Raw genomic sequence first — 17,334 nt, 5'->3', positions numbered from 1 at the left:
AAAGTAAAGTGCTGTGAAAGGTAATTATGTGGTTGTTATATATATCCTGACATTGATCGGTTTGGATAAGTGGCAGATATGTTTCCTTTTTGTATAGTGTGCATTTCTGCCGAAATGTGTACAGATATACGGTAGTGTTATGAACACATTCATGTTATACATAATATGGGTGATGGCGGCAAATGTGGTAAGGAGTTGGATTGAAAACATGCCATCTAATGTACGCGCTGCATAATTATATTAAAGTCCCGCCATGGCACGACAAACCTTACATATAACAGCGCATTCAGAGGTATATTACCCAACTGAATTTTCATCAGTTTACGGGTATAAATTTTGTGCGTCACAGCTACTACGATATGTAAAATTGTACCTCAAAATACCGGATTCCGCTATAATAAAGTAGGATATTTAGAACATGAACACACCAATACTTTTATTAAGTTCTACTTTCAAAAGTTCATATATTTGATCGCTTGTGAAACGGTGCTTTTGTTCTAAATTCTTGACTTTCTTTTTCGACCGTATATGGCGATCTCAAAGTGTCCTGATGCACCTTAAAACATGTCCCAGAGGAGCAGACAGACAGACTCGAATGCACCGATGTATACAATAACAACAACATCAATGAGAACTATCCCAAAACAACAACAGTAACACATGTACGCTTATTCTGTCTACACATAGTATAACAATATAATGTTCATATTACTTGATATAATTCGTATAGCATCACCATCATCTTATAGAATTTCAACTTGCTAGCGAAATAGTGAATGAGTTTTATGCTTTTATATAAGTCGTACTTCCAATCATTATCGGGCCAAACTAACTAAGAGTCTAGCCTTTTCAGGCATTGAAATCGTTTTCAAATATTCAGCGGTTACATTTTACTAAGATCTTAAAAACTAAAACCGCAGCTAGATGTTACAATCAATCTAGATAGAATGCACAATTCCAAGAATAAAAATGGAAATGAAACGCAAAAAGCATGTACAGTGTACAATAAATAATTCATATATGAAACCTAAAAGAAACCACCAGAACTATTACAAAACGCGTTAGACATGGTATGAACTTAACAGATTCCTGTTTTGAAAATTCTACAAATTCTAAAATAGAAAAAAAGACATTTTGGGATGACGGTTCGATTCCCGATAAACACTGTTCAATTACAAAAAAACAAATTTGTCTGAAAACTAAAATCAAACGTTTTTTTCCTGTTGTGAACAGAAGTGAGAAAATAATATGAGAATATACAATGACGGGATTTTAAATAAATGAAGCAGAGTTGCAAACTCTGTTCGCACGATATAGGATTAGACGCTATACACTTCTGCTGGTGTAGATATCCTCGTCAGTGATATGTAAATTCGACTAACCTTGCATTTTTTGCCACATTCTATTATGTCCATTGACTATAAATATCAAGAATTGTACGTATAGCCTGTGTTGGCGTTACGTAAACTCACGTTGGAGTAAACAGCATATCGTTACGGAAGGTTTCAGTATCTCCAGAAAATATCATCATTGTAAAATAGATTATTGATCCTATTTTGAATGCCAGGATACATGTGAAAATCACCGGCTATGCGTCCGCTATTCGGCTACATATTCCTGATAGCGTTGATTGAGACACCACTCTGTAAGTATCGCGTAGTATTTGTCAGCTTTGATGGAAATATATCATCGTAATTATCAATAAGTCAGATTTGATACATTGAAACACTTCTTCGAAAGTGCAAAGTTATGTTGGTAGAATTTGTTCAATGAGACGCAATCTGATATTGTTAGTCATCTTTGCAATAACGTTTTGTAAGTTATACGTACATGTATTATGTAGAGTTGGTCGGCTTTGATAGACACACACTCTATAAGTATTATGTAGAGTCGGTCGGCTTTTATAGACACACACTCAGTAAGTATTATGTTGAGTTGGTCGGCTTTGATAGACACACGCTCTGTAAGTATTATGCAGAGTTTGTCGGCTTTGACAGACACACGCTCTGTTCGTTTTGCGTAATACGGTTCAGGTCAAATATAGGCAGCCTTTCTGCAAACATATTGCAGTGTTGTTCAACTCTTATAGTTGTAAATTACATTAAGCATTTTTCCAGTATTGGTCAGCTTTACCAGAGAGAATTTTCTCTGTTGTAGTGTCTTCTTTGACACGAACATAACACTCACTGTATGTAGCGTGCGATATCTGACACCTATGATAGGGTCACCTCTTTGTTCATAACATGAAGCGTTGGTCAGGTCTGATAAGGCAACTTTCGGTAGGCATGATATACATTTGAACGCCTTTGATTGAGAAAAATATTGTTAGGAATTCTTACATGTAAGTAGTATGTTCCATTCGTTAGCTTTGATAACGACAACACTATGTTTTATCATAACCTTCTCATCATAAGTTCTTGATGATAGGCCTAATTTGAAAAACGCCGGCTTTTAAAATAAGCCTGAAATTCCTGGCAGTCAAATATATCTGGAACATAAGCCAGTTTCGAAAATAGGCCGGCCTTGAAAATAAACATTGGATTCTTGCAGTCAGTTTGCTGCCAATGGTGAAATAACAAACTGACACGTGTATGGCTTTATGGTTATTAGTGCACCCCTCCCCCTAAATCAATACTTTATTTCAGGTTTAAAACACTGGGCAACTTGCACGATTCTTTTACGGTAAATGCTTGTAATAATCTTAACCAATGATGCAACTACGTCGTGTATTGTTTAAAATGCTTCAAATATAAGACTGTCTTAAAAATAACTTCCATACCTTACAGTCTAAATGAGTCGTCCATGAAGATAGTCCGGTTTTGAAAACTAGCTTGGGATTTCGTACTAAAAACGAAAAAATGCCGCGGCTCATTTTCGAGATTTGAGGGACAATATTATGTAAGCATCCAATAGCATTTGTCAGCTTTGATGGAGACACCACTTCTGTATATATCAAAAACCATTGGTCGACTCTATAATTGACAATTATTGGTAAGTATGAAATAATGTTAAGCGGGTCCAAAGGCGATAACTCTCGGAAGGTATCATAAGGTGTGAGACTCTATCTTTTAGTAATTGCATTGGAGGGAGATAGACAACAGTTCCTGTAATAGTTTTAAAAATGCTCATTTGCATATATGTTATCATCTCTTGAGTCTATCGTGCATGTAAGAGAAGGAAACGTCATGTTTGATTTTCTGGAAAACAAAACTATTACATTATGTTTATTTACTCTTTGGGGGAAATGTTCATCGAACATCTACAACATTTTTATCATATTAACAGTTTTTCATGTGTATGTAATAAATTCGCCGCAAAGTTATATCATATGTATTGATCATGTTTTCAGGTTCAGCAAAAAGAGTTTCTACAAAAAAACTAAAACAGTGTTGTGCTGGAAAGAGTACTAAAGATTTCTGTGAATTTCTTGAACTGTCCTGTCCCCCTGGATATGTGATATACAAACCTGATGTGTACCCTACCAGTGTGTCTTGTAAAGCTGGGCACGTCTGCTACGGGGTGGATATACCATACACAGATTTACGCGTCGACATCTTGAATTGCTACTGGAAAAGCAAATGTCTTATTGATCTATCATCCATTCATAGAACGTTTCCTTCTACTAGTTTAAGAACGAAATGTCCGTCGTCGGAATGGCAGAACGTCATGGTGAAGGACTGGAAATGTGTTCAGAAAGCAGGTATATTGCATTTCTAATCATCACATATATTCCTCTGATTGATACATTGTATTAGCAGCAACATATTTTATTCATTGTGTTTGTCAAATTATCTTTTAAAATTAGAAATTGCACAAGAAACGGTGTATTCTACATTAACTTTTGTTTCAGAGGAATTGAAGGTTAAGACAGAAAGAAAATATATTTTTTTGTCTTTTATAGTTGTTTCAGATATATGCGCTGGAAACAAGACGCATTCAATCAACATAGAACAACGCCATAACCAACCGTCTGGCGTAGTGAGGAGTCACGAACGGTTTCCATGGGAATACGGCAAGGACGTCTTTCATATCGAGAATAACCGTTATGCACCAAGGTGCACCGTGACATTTAACGGGTATCTGCAGACCCGGAGAGATTTCAGCCGCGTTGCTATCTACGTTGCGTCATTGGATATCGGTGATGATTTTAACACTGCATTCATTCAAGACGTAGAACTAGAGCAATCTATGACTTATATTCATAATTTCACAACTGGACCCGTCAACATAACGTTTGGATTTAAGTTTACAGATAATAGCATAAAAGGTGGTTCTGGTTTCGTGCTTTACTACAAATGTAAGTTTACTTTATTTATTTTTTACTTAAATTGTCCATTACCCAATTAATTTTACTCCTGTTGAGGGTAAAAAAACCCACCTACGAATGTAGAATCTTTATTCTGTATGATGAAGATAAGGGGAATGCGACTAAACTATAAAATATGTTATCAGTCTTTTAACATATAATCAACGGTACTCATGCGATGCGCAAGCCCGTTTTACCGAAGTAATGAATGGCCGATGTGCTAAATGTCTTTCAAATAATTAAAATACCCTATCGTGACGTTGATATGCAGGTCATTAGGAATCAATTACAACTCAGCATAAACAACCATCTGGTGAAAATTCATTCTGTTTAACTAATATTTAACCTTTTAATGGATTGACTGTAAGAAAATTTGTTTAAGATCTTGATAGTGTTTTTCCTAATACGACGGGGTGACCTAAAGTAAAACACTTTTTTTTTGTCATTTGCTGAAATTCACGGTTCATTGTTTCAACATTGTAGGGTCGCAAGACAAGCAATTTAATTTCATTAATATTCCCCTACTTATCACTAGTAAAACATTTCTCATACCAGTGACTGGGAAAACGACTTTCCCCCTACCTGTGACTGGCAAAAATGAAATTTTTCTATTTGTGATTTGTGAAACAACTTTACCCCTACCTGTGACTAGTAAAACGACATTTCTCATACATGTGACAAGAAAAACTGCGTTCCTCCTACCAATGACTAGTAAAACGACATTCTTCCTATTTGTGACTAGTAAAACGACACTCCTCCTACCTCTGACTAGTAAAACGACATTCTTCCTATTTGTGACTAGTAAAACGTCGTTCCTCCTACCTTTGACTAGTAAAATGACATTCCTACTACCTGTGACTAGCAAAACGACATTATTCCTATTTGTGACTAGTAAAACAACATTCTTCCTATTTGTGACTAGTAAAACGACATTTCTCCTACCTGTTACTAGTAAAACGACATTCCTCTTACCTCTGACTAGTAAAACGACATTTCTCATACCTTTGACTAGTAAAATGACATTCCTACTACCTGTGACTAGCAAAGTGACTTTTCTCCTTCCTATGACTAGTAGGAAAACGACATTCTCCCTATTTATGACTAGTGAAACAACTTTCCTGTTACCTGTGACTAGTAAAACGACATTCCTGTTACCTGTGACCAGTACAACGACATGTTCTTTGACGTCTACAGCAAGAGATAGCCATTTCATTATCATAGACTTCGTGTATGGAATTGTCAGCATACAGAAACAAAATAAGGACTCAAATTTGTTTCATAGACGTGTAGAAGAAACATATTTTTTGAAATATCCCAGGTCATGTAACGATTCATAAAGCTGAGATATGTGTCGCTTGAAATATACGATCTTGCTTAATACACATTTTACACCAAACACGTTTTAGTGTCAAAATTGCTCTAAAAAGATTAAATAACATTTACTTAATCCATATACAATGTATCATTCGATCCGTCACCAAAACATCAGTTATGCTCATATCAGGCAGTTTATTGTTCAATATTTAATAATAGTATCTCTGATGTAACCACACTTCTTTCGACAAATCGTAATATATATACTTTACAAAACTTTGGTTTTACAGTCCTCAAGGTTGGTGAAACTTATTCATCGCTGTCTGACTTAGAAGATGTCATCAAAACCAAGCAAGGGATGCATGCTACGTGCGTTCACAGTACGTATTGCTATATAATCAAATGCATTTGACATTAACTGCAAATTGTATGCGATAAATGTTCGGATAATTACTGTTTTGTTTCGGTAACAAATGACAAAAGGTCGAGAGATGTGATCGGATGGAATGTACCGTCTACGTAATACTATCATAGACAGCTCAAATAAGTTGTAGCATGTACAGAGTAAATTATTTGAAGGACAGTTTGATTTATTTGGGGTAAAAGAAGACTCCTTTCAGGCTAATATATATTTTGGTTTATTTTAAAAGAATATGCTTATTTGATGCTTAAACACTGCAAAACCATTAGCCGCTCTTTAGAAAAATTATCGAGGAAAACTTATTATTAATAAAGAAAAAAAAACCTGTGCAAGCAACCTTAATTTATTTGATATACCTTCTGGTATGCTAATTGTAATTTCCCACAGGTATTATTATCGCATTTAAGGCGCGTTCATCGCGCTTGATTGACGACCAACTGTACAGCGTCATGGAATGTTGATTCAACCCATCCACAATGGAGGAATCATAAGATCATTGCAAGAAACTGAACACGGCAATCTTATAAACAAATCAAATGCGCTAAAATTAGAAAGATGCTGTATGTTAAGCTTAATTATCAAATTACGAAAGCAGACCTCGTAATACTGCAACCATTCGTCCAGAATGTATTTTCCACTATAAAAGATTTGAGGATAAATTTAAGAAAAAGAGCAAAAGTACATTTTGTTATGTTGGCTAAGAGCAAAGTGGCAAGAGAAACAAATAGCTTTCTATCAAGGTTCTACTGTATCACTTAATTCAAGCGATCAAGACGATATATTTTATCTCTAGCAGTGAATTATTAACAAATACATTTTGAAGTACGTTCGAGAGCCCCTATTATATTATATATATATTACAGTGAGTCATTGTATTTTTCTCTGGTTCTTCTCCTTTTTCTATTTTTCAGATCACCAATACTTCTGTCCTTTCCGTAAAATGTGTGACAGAAAGAAATCGAAACTCTTCGTGCCATCGAACAATTCCCATAACTTCTGCACGTATCGTTCAATAAAAAAGCCTGGGAAACCTAAACACTGTTTGAAAGAAGGTGAGACGAATAATATGATCTTTAATAATTTTATTATTTTACCCGAAACTACATGCTACTTGCATACATTTACATTAACAGTCAATCAGGTGACTCTCCCCATAAGACTGCCGAAGTATATCTTAACCATACTATTTGAAAAGGTACTTGTTTACGTCAATTATATTTTCATCATTACGTTATTCAATTTTAAGATACCCGTACCAATGCAATAACCCTTAACATATTTTTATTTTTTGGCATGACTATAGTTTAGATAGATAATTTCTGAAAAGGAAAGTATACTTTGAGGAAATTTCATGAAAAAACTATAGCGATGAAATAAATAAAACATATATAATAAACAATAGCGTTCTGAGAGCAAAAATAACGTTTTGGCTAGAACAAGATTCGAACACTCCACCTCCAAATGTTATATTATCGATCTGACCCACTGCGCTATATGGACAACGAAGTGTCATGGACCAAGTGTGCTACAGGTAAATTGAAAACGGAGTCAAGGGGTAGATAACTGTTGATTGAAAAAAACTAGAGTGCAGCGGGGAAAATTATTTAAAAGCAGTTATGCAATATTTGCCATAGGATTAATCGTTTAACTGATACGAACGTATAAGGTATGATCACTTGTCCTTTTAGAGAAACATGATGCATGCAAAGTACGAAAAACAGCTTTCAAGGGGAGGGTATGGCGAATGATCATCAATGGAAACTTCACAGAGAAGTACTTCACATGCAAGTGGATGTTCAAGGTAGGAAAATGATTCATTCAAGTGCGACGGTTTCAACTAACATGACCCGGAAGTAATATTCAGTAAAGTACTGTATACCGAGAAAGTTTCGCCGCAGTTTAACTTCTGCCTTTTTCGCCCTCCATGATGATGGCGAATTTATCTCAGCAGTGAAAATAAGTACATAATTAACATACTTTGCATAATAATAACATTTGAAAGGCGAGTCTAACACTTCGCGAAATAGATTCTACCAGTGAAGGGCGAAATTTGACTGAATGAAGTTTTCTCGGCATACAGAAAAATCAAACACTAAATTGCATATGCATCAATTTCGGAGAAAAAGATGCTTAGCATTTAAGATTTGTAGGTTTTTTTTGGTGTCCAGAATTATTTAGCAGAAGAACGAACACACTCGGTAGTGAGTAGATGCTTTGCTATGGGTAACAGTATGCCTATATAGATTTTCATGAGAAATTGAAATCAATGATTTCAGCTACAGTTGTGGATATTTGTCTGATTTCCACAGGCTTATTTATTTGTGCTATTTGTTGTCCATACTTTGGACCCAGCTGTCTTTGTCAACACTTTGTTTTCAGCTACCAATGATGAGCAGTGTCGTCCACATTTTGAGTACAGTGCCCTACAGTGTTTGTTTGCCATACTTGGATAACATTTATTGTATTGGTTGTCCACACTTTTATATTATCTTCCTGTCATAATTGGTAACAACATTCTGATGATAATTGTTTGTAAATATTGCTGTCACACTTTATCACCTCTATCTGTGATTGCTGTTGCCGTTCCTGATCCATATTGTCGGTAATGGTTGGTAACCTTTGATAACAGATGTATGCAGGCTTCAACACGTAGACTACTGTTATTTGTAGTGTATGCAGGCTTCAACACGTAGACTACTGTTATATATAGTGTATGCAGGCTTCAACACGTGGACTACTGTTATATGTAACGTGCAGTAAACTATTGCTATTTACTGTTTGCAGTGTAAGCGTCGTAAAACATGGAATATAACATTCGTGTCAGACAGTATCGACAGAAGGTTCGACAACTTCACCGTGAAACATTTCCGTTGTGAAAACCCTGATCTGATGACGTACACAACACTGGTACCTCAGACAACTCCATACACGATGGACGAGGGAGACGTTATCACAGTGGAATACTCCAGGATAACTGATAGGCGCTTTGACATGGAACCGGACATTTGGAAACCCCCAAACACTGATACTGAAATGATTTTTGAACGTATGTCTACATTTTAACATATATGGGTAATTAATTTAATAGCAATGGGGGTATTTGTAAGCAATCGAAAAATATTTTTCAGTAGATAAAGGAATGCAAAGTACTAAACATATTCATATTTTGCTCTCCGATTTTCAATGAAATTCCAAAACTTGAGAGGTTTTTTTAATTGGCATATGTAATCCTTCGACATCAAGCATAAGTTCGATTTTCTCTTAAAAAAAAATAATTGAGACACCACATTTTGAAGAATTATGTTGACATGGCTCATTATTTTTATTTCATATCTATATTTAAAATATGTAATTTTATAATGTATTTGGTTTTTCTTTTCTTATTTTTATTTTACGTTTTTTTTTTCAGGATCACGGAAAAGAAAAGGGTAAACATAGCGTACACACGAGAACAAGCACGTAAATCAGTGTGGCATGCTTCGGTATGCAAATTGCATTTACAACGACCTATCTGTCATTAAATTTAACTGGTTATCGGTTCACTACTTTGCTTTTATCGTCATTTAAAGGTAATGACATGCTACAAATATGCGCACTATGTAAAGACGATATGGGGGAGGTGTGCGCACGATGCATGTACGATATGCACACGATAATTTGGCGCGTTGTGCGATCACACAACTGTCGTATTTCGTCCATTACCACTATACGTTGCGTTGGATACGGTAAACATACAATAAAATCTACATGTTGGAAACCACCTGGCCCCGGTTGCCTAACGTTACCCAGTGGAAATATCAAATTGTTATCATTCGGAATCAAATGATTTTAAAATAAAATAAACCCTTCAAATATATCAATCTAGTTTGTTTAAAAGGAAACAAAGCAGTAGAAAGATATCAGATGTTCTTGATTTTCCTGTATTCATATTCAAAAATGTTCCATATCCAGTCGTCAAACCCTAACCAACCTTTAAGCAAGCGTGGCCGGGCGTGATTTCATTGGACAGGCCTCACGTAACCTAATCTGTGCCGTCATCTCTCATTGTTTCCGATAGATAATAATACAGAAAAAAATGCAGCAATGGGCTTTAGAGGAAAATCACTTACTGACAGCCGAACAACCACGAGGGACAGATCCTGCGCACTTGAATTTATTCTTCGATTATTAATGGCATTAATGTTAACGTTTAGAATATTCTGTTCACGCTCAATATCCTTTCCAAAAGGCACATACATGTACATTGTTTTACTGTATGTTTGAATGTCAACAATTTGGTAATAACGTCACCTCCCAAGAGAGAACATACAGTATAAGTTGTACGAAAAATATCATTTATACTTGCCGTCTTTTTTTTACAAAGATTGTATTTGATAATGCACTTTTAAATAAACTAATAACTGTATTCTGAGTTAAAGTGTCAGTTAAAGCCCCCTTTTAATTGAATTAATATCTGGTGGAGCATACTTGTCAAAGAAGTTGTTACCTCTCTACGAAAACACACTCCGCCATAACATTAGTTTTCTGGTTATAATTTTAATTGTTTGAAACGGGTGAAATACATATCTAGTGTTCAACGGGAAAGTCATTAAATTTTCTTTTTAATATATTTTTTTCAGTAACTCGAAGCAAATATTGCTACATCAGAAAAGTGCAGGAATTCGAAGCGTAATGTTTAGCGTCAGGTTTTCATGACGTCACGTTTGACAACAATGCAGAGCGCCATTTCGAATGGGGTTCTCAATGTAGTTGTTGCCGTTGCTACTATTATCTGGTAGGATGATTTTCAAACAAAATTGATATCAATGGTGTAGTTGTTTAAATACCATAATGTATGTTGCAATAGTAGAAAAAATAGCCACTTGTTTCGCCGTCGCTTTATCTGAACTTGAAACTAAAAATCTTTGCAATGAAAAGAAAACAGTTCTGATTGGAGAATGAGAATAATGTATTTACTTGTGAAGATATAAAATTTCGTATATCTTGACTGCAGTGAAGATAAAAAAAAATCACACATAGTATGCATATACTTTTCTTTATTTGAAAACAGGAGCGAAAATTCAGAGCAGGTCCAAATGAACAGAGAAGTGTGGAGTCCGTGTCAGCCGTAGGGTAAACATAGTTTATCCCTGAAATTATAACAGAAATAAAACCTCATATTAGTTACATTGCGCTTCACATAATTACCTCAGTTGCGGGCAGTTATATGCACTGTACATTGGGAAATTTGCGTCCTGTAAAGTGTTCGTCTTTCGACAGTTTTGCTCAGTGTTAGATTCGACCTTCACATTCATTCTATGGATATTATGTTGTTTACCGATGTTCGCTATAATGATAAATTCGCCCTCATTTAAAATGGCGAAAATGGAACTGCAGTGAATATTTCTCCGTTTACATCATAACCTCAAAGGGTTTGAATATAAACTCTAATAGAAATGGGAGGCATTGATACTTAATATAAATTTATATATATGTGAAACAAAATAAGTATACGTTATTTAATTGCTTACCTGTAATACAACACTTTCGTTTGCTTATTTGTCAGCAAGAATGGCAAATAAGACAACTGCAAAAGGAAGAAAAACAAAAGTTAGAAGTGAAATTTGTGTATTGGGTAAAGGCATACATGAACCATGAAAAACAGGTAGAGAACACTTGAGTGTAAATAAGCTTTTAAATAAGATTTTAAATAAATTTTTGGAAAACAAAACATCGACCAAATTAGAATATGAAAAAGGATGACTTACACTCTAGAAAATGTCTAAGAGGAAATGATCAAGTGTTCGGAATGGATAATTAATCTAATAGGTTCTAATTCGTCGACGACACCCGCTATTTAAATCTTAGTCAAGTCCTAGCAATGTCAAGTTCTCAAAATGATACAAGGGTAGCAACAGCAAAACTACGAGACACACTAATGAGCTCAATCGAAACGTGATAACCATATCAAACAAGTAAATGGAAAATGTTTGGGACCATAACACTTTCCTGTACTTTTATCGAATTCCAGTGTCTAAAACTTGTCATTAAGCATGCGAAATTAGGGAAATGGTAATATTCAAAACAAGCGAGTATCGAATATGGGAATAATACCTTCATAGGTGGAGAAGCAGATATGCTTCTTACAAGAAAATGAATGTGTTTGATCAGAAAATCAAATCCATCTTTCTAAGCAGAAAACGCAGGATGAATCATTCCTGAATAGATATCAACATAGCAGCTGATATAGATATATCTCAAAGTAAAAATGAAGGACACAGCAAGGTTTTTGTAATCTAATCCGATAAGTTCTATAACCTCAGCCTGTTTGAAAAGAAAAGAAACCAAGCTGGCCAAGAGAGGCACACAGTTTGTTCCAATGGATATGACAATAGTCTGTGGGGAAACATACAAACACTACGACAATTCGGAAATATCTATATCGCAATTGCAATACCTGTTCTTATCGACAGAAACATATTTTCGTGCGATTCTAACACAATAGTATCTCAACAAAAGCATTCCATTCTCGACAGTTAAACAAATATCCTAAAAAGGTAAACAGGAGTCGACACACAAGCGGAATACATAACCTATACGAACGACAACAACAGGAACCGAGAGGATACAACAACAAGAGCTTCCAAAACAACGGAGACAAATCTTAAGGCCTTGAAACAATCGGTACGTCCTTCTTTCGATTATTATAGAGTTACTGGACTATGGTGTCGATACGATGTATGCTTTCATCAAATATGGATTAAAGCATATCCGTTAAATTCACCCGGACAAAATGTATTTGTCAAAGGGTGCAGTGAGAGTATTATGGTAATTATTCGTATGAGATGTAAACGGAAATTTGATTGGCCAATCGAAATTCTTTGCGTTAGTATAACAACGAAATACCGTCTGCAAATTTGTCAGTTGCATATGAACCCCTGATGGCGATTATAAAAACGGAGTTGCATTCGGTGGCTTTTGCTAATAGGAATTAGAATGGGGATAATCTTATTTTATTTTGATATTTGAAGCAGAACATTGTGATTATACTGTCGCGTCGCCAGTAAAATGGGTAATCACGATTTCTGCCCCAAATCTTAAAATAAAGTAACCTCATCGGATTTAATTGAACTTCATTATAACAAATGTTTGTAGATGATTCACAATAGATCGATCATTGATTGTCTGTTTAAACAAACTAAATATCTGATATCAACATAGATTTGTTCTCGATTATTATCAGATGTTAATGCTTTACGTATAGACTGCAACATGAACACGGTCGAAAGAAATTATCATTTGTCAGTCGTCACGTTAACCCCACTCCTATTCTTAAGTTAAAAACCAAAATACATGCGTCTTTTTTCAGAATTTCATATTCAATATAAAGCGATGAAAATTAAATTAAGGCATGATTCTTCCGGATGAATTTTTTTCATTGTAGTAATTGTTTTTTTTCATTTTACACCAAAATGAAATCAGATATGCCAAATGATACAAGTTATCTAATTGATGTGCTTACACGCACCAAACTATACATACTAACCTGCGATAAGAAGCCACCAGATTAAACTTAAGCCTCCACCCGATCGATTGTAGAAGCCACCTCTGTAACCATATAAACCACCACTGTTGTAACCAGATATATATCGCTGGCTGAACCCGGAGTTCCCATTCAATAAATATGGTTGTCTAATGTATCTATACGCGTAACGAGGGGGTCTGTAATGTTGGTACACGCCTTTCCCTTTGTGTCCGTATCCGTAGCCACCAGCAGACACTCCGAGTGTCAGACATGCCACAACGGCAACTACAAGAGCGGCTACCACGTAAGTACGCATTTTCCTCCTGTCTTAATGAAAACAAACACATATATAAGATATACTACAAAATGGAGTCTCAATCAATAAATATTACACAGTCTTTGCTAACTGATCGTTAATTCTCAAATTCCTATGATTTTTATAACGCATGAGATTTTATTTCGCTATATTCCCTGTCACAAAAGATTTAAAAATTAAAACAAAAGTGAATATTAATTTCATGAATATACAGTGACATTTTTTTACTGCAGAATAATAAAGATAAAACATGTCAAAGTCATATTTTAAGTGAGTTTGATATAACGCTTGTCCCAAACACAAATATAACCTTGCGACCACGATTTGTTTTGACCTGGTTTTTGTTGCGCGAAATAAAAACCCGCGAACTAGTTCTGATAAGGAGAACTGCGAATTATTAGGCCGCAAAATTAAACAAGTATACAGTATGTAAACTCGATATGCATACTCATAAATAATTTTAAAACAAAATGACTGGCAAAACATCACCTTTACTTCGTAGACCAGTATTGGTAAATCATTCGCCAATATCCTTTTAATTAAGTATTATTACAGGTAAAGAATAATCACTAGTTGATTGGTACAAATATTTCAACCCTAACATAATTGATATAAAATTAAATCCTACTTTCCTCGATTTTACTGTTTGCAAAAGTAAGCACAATATTAAACCAAGCTTCACAATGAGTAAAAATGTAATTCTCAAAACTGAGATAGAGTTTGTTTTAAACATGATTGGTATTCAACGTGTTTTCATCGGCTGACCTGACGAACTGAGAAACGACCGGTAGGAATCGTAAGATCAAAAAATAGGATATCAAACTAGGTCTGATAGGCTGTATGATAATTTCTATTTCTACTCTTGCTCATATATATATATATAAATATATAGTAGATAATAAATAAATAAGCCCTTTCGAAGGAAACTATAGAATAAAAACATAAATCTTTCAGATCGTCCGCTAGGCGTTTCTGCCTTCTATGGCTTCTTCAGGCGGACATATATATATTAAAGAATATGTTGTATTATTTTATCTCATAATACATTCATAATTTTCCATTAACGGTTAAATAAAATTTGGAAAAAGTAAATAACAAGATTGCGCAACAAAATAATTTGTGGCATCTCGGTCGAAAGAACTTTGAAAGATATTGTAAGAGAAGCACTCAGACAATTCTCTTTCACGGTGCAAATGGCTGTTTCGGTAGCGTTACAGTTGATTTAAGAATAATTCTCTAAAAAATGGATAGAAATGCGTTGAATATAGTAGAAAAGAATACACATGTGACTTTATTTTGGCTCTGGAATGTACGACTGCAATCTTCCACGGAACAGGCAGAAAAATGAAATGTTTTATTACGCCAGTTTGTTCTTCAATAAATAGTTTTATGAATATGCAGATGCTGTTAATTATTCAACAAATTATTTATTTGTGCCATCTTTTGGCACCATTGTATTAAAGGGTTGTTTGACGACATAATTTCGCGTCCAACCCATGTTCAGCCTAGATTTTAAGGAATTAGTTTGCAGTTTGTTTTTAATAGTTGTCACTCAAATATGCTAAGGACGTACAAACCCGTTAATGTAGCCTCAATGAAGTGGCGCTTGTTGCCTTACCCTAACCCTAACCCTAACTCTAACCCTAGGCTGTGGAAGCATTATATGTGATTATTCATATTTAATGTGGGACACATACAGCAGAAAGAATTCGCGGTTTCTCCAAATTTATTCAAAATTTCATGTATTTGTACCACACTTGTTTTTATTTTTATGGGTCTAAAAATGGCGCTATTGAAACAAAATTCCACGTACTTAAAATTCGTTTCTATATAAAAAAAACTGAGGAATTGTTTTTCATGTATTTGTGCTGACTGTTTTTGGTGTATGACAAGTTATGCAGATAAAATCGATTTTACTAGGCCATTTTTTGTGTCTTACAGTGAAATCATGGGAATAACTCACCATAATTTGCAAATCATTCAACAGCAAAACAAAATGAATTGACAAATAAAACACCAATGAATGATTTGCCAGGCTGTCCGATTTCGTTTCACTGGCGCAATCAATGACTCCGGAAAAAAACAGAGCAAAAACGTAGACAGGCATGAAATATGCAAATCGCGAATACTTTCGGCATGATGCTATACATAGTATTAAATGTCGTACTTGTCTTGTCCCCCAGTTGGATATGTACTTACTTTGTTGATAAAGGAGCTCCGTCTCTGACTTTCTTGTATCTTGCGTGAGCTGTTCGTTAATTCTGCCGGCCTCCTTTTTATTGTGCCATTAATTATGCAACACGTGAGAATGTATTGATTGGATGATCCATCTATAACCAATGAAAGTCGAGCTGCTTTAATGTGGGAGTGTACACACTCTAATCAAAATTGATTTCCAGGGTGTCTTTTGATTGATGATCACCTAGAGGTATGAGCCATTCCCAAGTCCTTACGTCACAACCACCCCGCACCCATAAACAACTGACTTTATCACATACATATATACATATTATATGGCTTTTCAAATTTACTGCGTTAAAATGTATACATCCGATGAAGAATTTTACGTTAACGTTATATTGGAGTCGCCCTGTCCGTGCGTCGCTTGACACATCGGCTTCCAGACCTTTGCTTCATTTCCGTTTCTTTTGTCAACCTCTGCTAGATGACTAACCCGAGTAGAAAAACATTTATATCCTTAGTCCAGAACGTCACGGACACATAGTACCATAGAATATTTCTCAATAACCATACGTGGGGTCAGAACGAATACTTCTGATTTCGGAGTTGTTTCGTCATAGTTCAATCTCTATTTATCTGTTGTGCCGAAATAATTACTGGGCTTTATACTCAGGAGTAAGTTATCTTTCCAGTCTAAGATCTGCAAAAGTAAGACACCTGAGTTGAGAAGGAAAGCTTGCTCTAAGTGAGTCATTGATCGAAAATGAATTTCGGATTAGACAGACAGGTACCTGCTTACCGATCGGCCCGGCTTCCACTCATCAAATCAACCAAATAGCTAAACGCAAGCCTTCAATTTTTCCCATAAAGAGTCTAATTCTGTTAATTTGTCTCATTCCGTTCCTTACTTAATAGACAGCAATCCCTTCCATTTAATGGATGAATTGATTTCATCCTAGAGAGTTAATAATGCGCACTGAAATTCCATAAACTCCATTGTTTAAGTCAAATTGTGTCATTTATTCAATTCATTGTCTGCGCCACCATTAAAGGTTTTCATGCGAGAAATGCATTGCCATTCCTATATTTAGTTTAAATCGGTCAGTGTATTTGAAAAAAGGAATAAAGTTTTTCTCGAGCATCTTTCGGTGCTTTTTATTATCCAAATGTCCTGAAATATACCAATACAAATATTAGTCATATCAGCTAATATAAAGAATACAATAAAACAAAATGTGAAGTTTGCAATTTCGACGGTAGCTGACTCAAGATATTAAAAAAATAAGTTATCT

General features: G+C 35.1%; 1 protein-coding gene and 1 long non-coding RNA gene across 4 annotated transcripts; one reads left to right on the top strand and one right to left on the bottom strand.

The window, feature by feature from the left end:
* Positions 1-1,434: 1,434 nt before the first annotated feature.
* Positions 1,435-10,398, top strand: LOC110441744. 2 transcript variants are annotated; one of them, XM_021484987.1, is made up of 8 exons: positions 1,435-1,645; positions 3,350-3,700; positions 3,902-4,297; positions 5,911-6,000; positions 6,953-7,093; positions 7,730-7,842; positions 8,826-9,087; positions 9,451-10,398. In XM_021484987.1, the coding sequence occupies exons 1-8, from the start codon at positions 1,591-1,593 to the stop codon at positions 9,471-9,473; spliced, it is 1,431 nt and encodes a 476-aa protein (XP_021340662.1). In that variant the 5' UTR covers positions 1,435-1,590; the 3' UTR covers positions 9,474-10,398. The 2 variants fall into 2 exon arrangements, with proteins under 2 accessions (XP_021340662.1, XP_021340669.1); XM_021484994.1 differs by lacking the exon at positions 1,435-1,645 and adding an exon at positions 2,932-2,991.
* A 662-nt stretch (positions 10,399-11,060) lies between these two features.
* Positions 11,061-16,168, bottom strand: LOC110441735. Of its 2 annotated transcripts, none has more exons than XR_002461911.1 (4): positions 16,061-16,168; positions 13,567-13,868; positions 11,552-11,607; positions 11,061-11,170 (listed from the first exon to the last, which is right to left on the bottom strand). It is a non-coding gene; the product is annotated as an uncharacterized LOC110441735 (long non-coding RNA). The 2 variants fall into 2 exon arrangements; XR_002461910.1 differs by having other exon boundaries at positions 13,567-13,872; positions 16,061-16,167.
* Between the last annotated feature and the right edge of the window lie 1,166 nt (positions 16,169-17,334).

The sequence above is a fragment of the Mizuhopecten yessoensis genome, unplaced genomic scaffold (assembly GCF_002113885.1).
Source record: "Mizuhopecten yessoensis strain PY_sf001 unplaced genomic scaffold, ASM211388v2 scaffold1883, whole genome shotgun sequence".
NCBI classification, from domain to species: Eukaryota; Metazoa; Mollusca; class Bivalvia; order Pectinida; family Pectinidae; genus Mizuhopecten; species Mizuhopecten yessoensis.
Note: the sequence above shows the minus strand (reverse complement) of the source record. Positions and strands in the feature narration are given on the sequence as shown.

Bases quoted from the DNA above. Each gene is read 5' to 3' on its own strand.
- LOC110441744 (XM_021484987.1), top strand. From the start codon at position 1,591: ATGCGTCCGCTATTCGGCTACATATTCCTGATAGCGTTGATTGAGACA. The intron at 1,646-3,349 runs GTAAGTATCGCG...TCATGTTTTCAG, and splicing joins GTTGATTGAGACACCACTCT to GTTCAGCAAAAAGAGTTTCT. The intron at 7,094-7,729 runs GTGAGACGAATA...TTGTCCTTTTAG, and splicing joins TAAACACTGTTTGAAAGAAG to AGAAACATGATGCATGCAAA.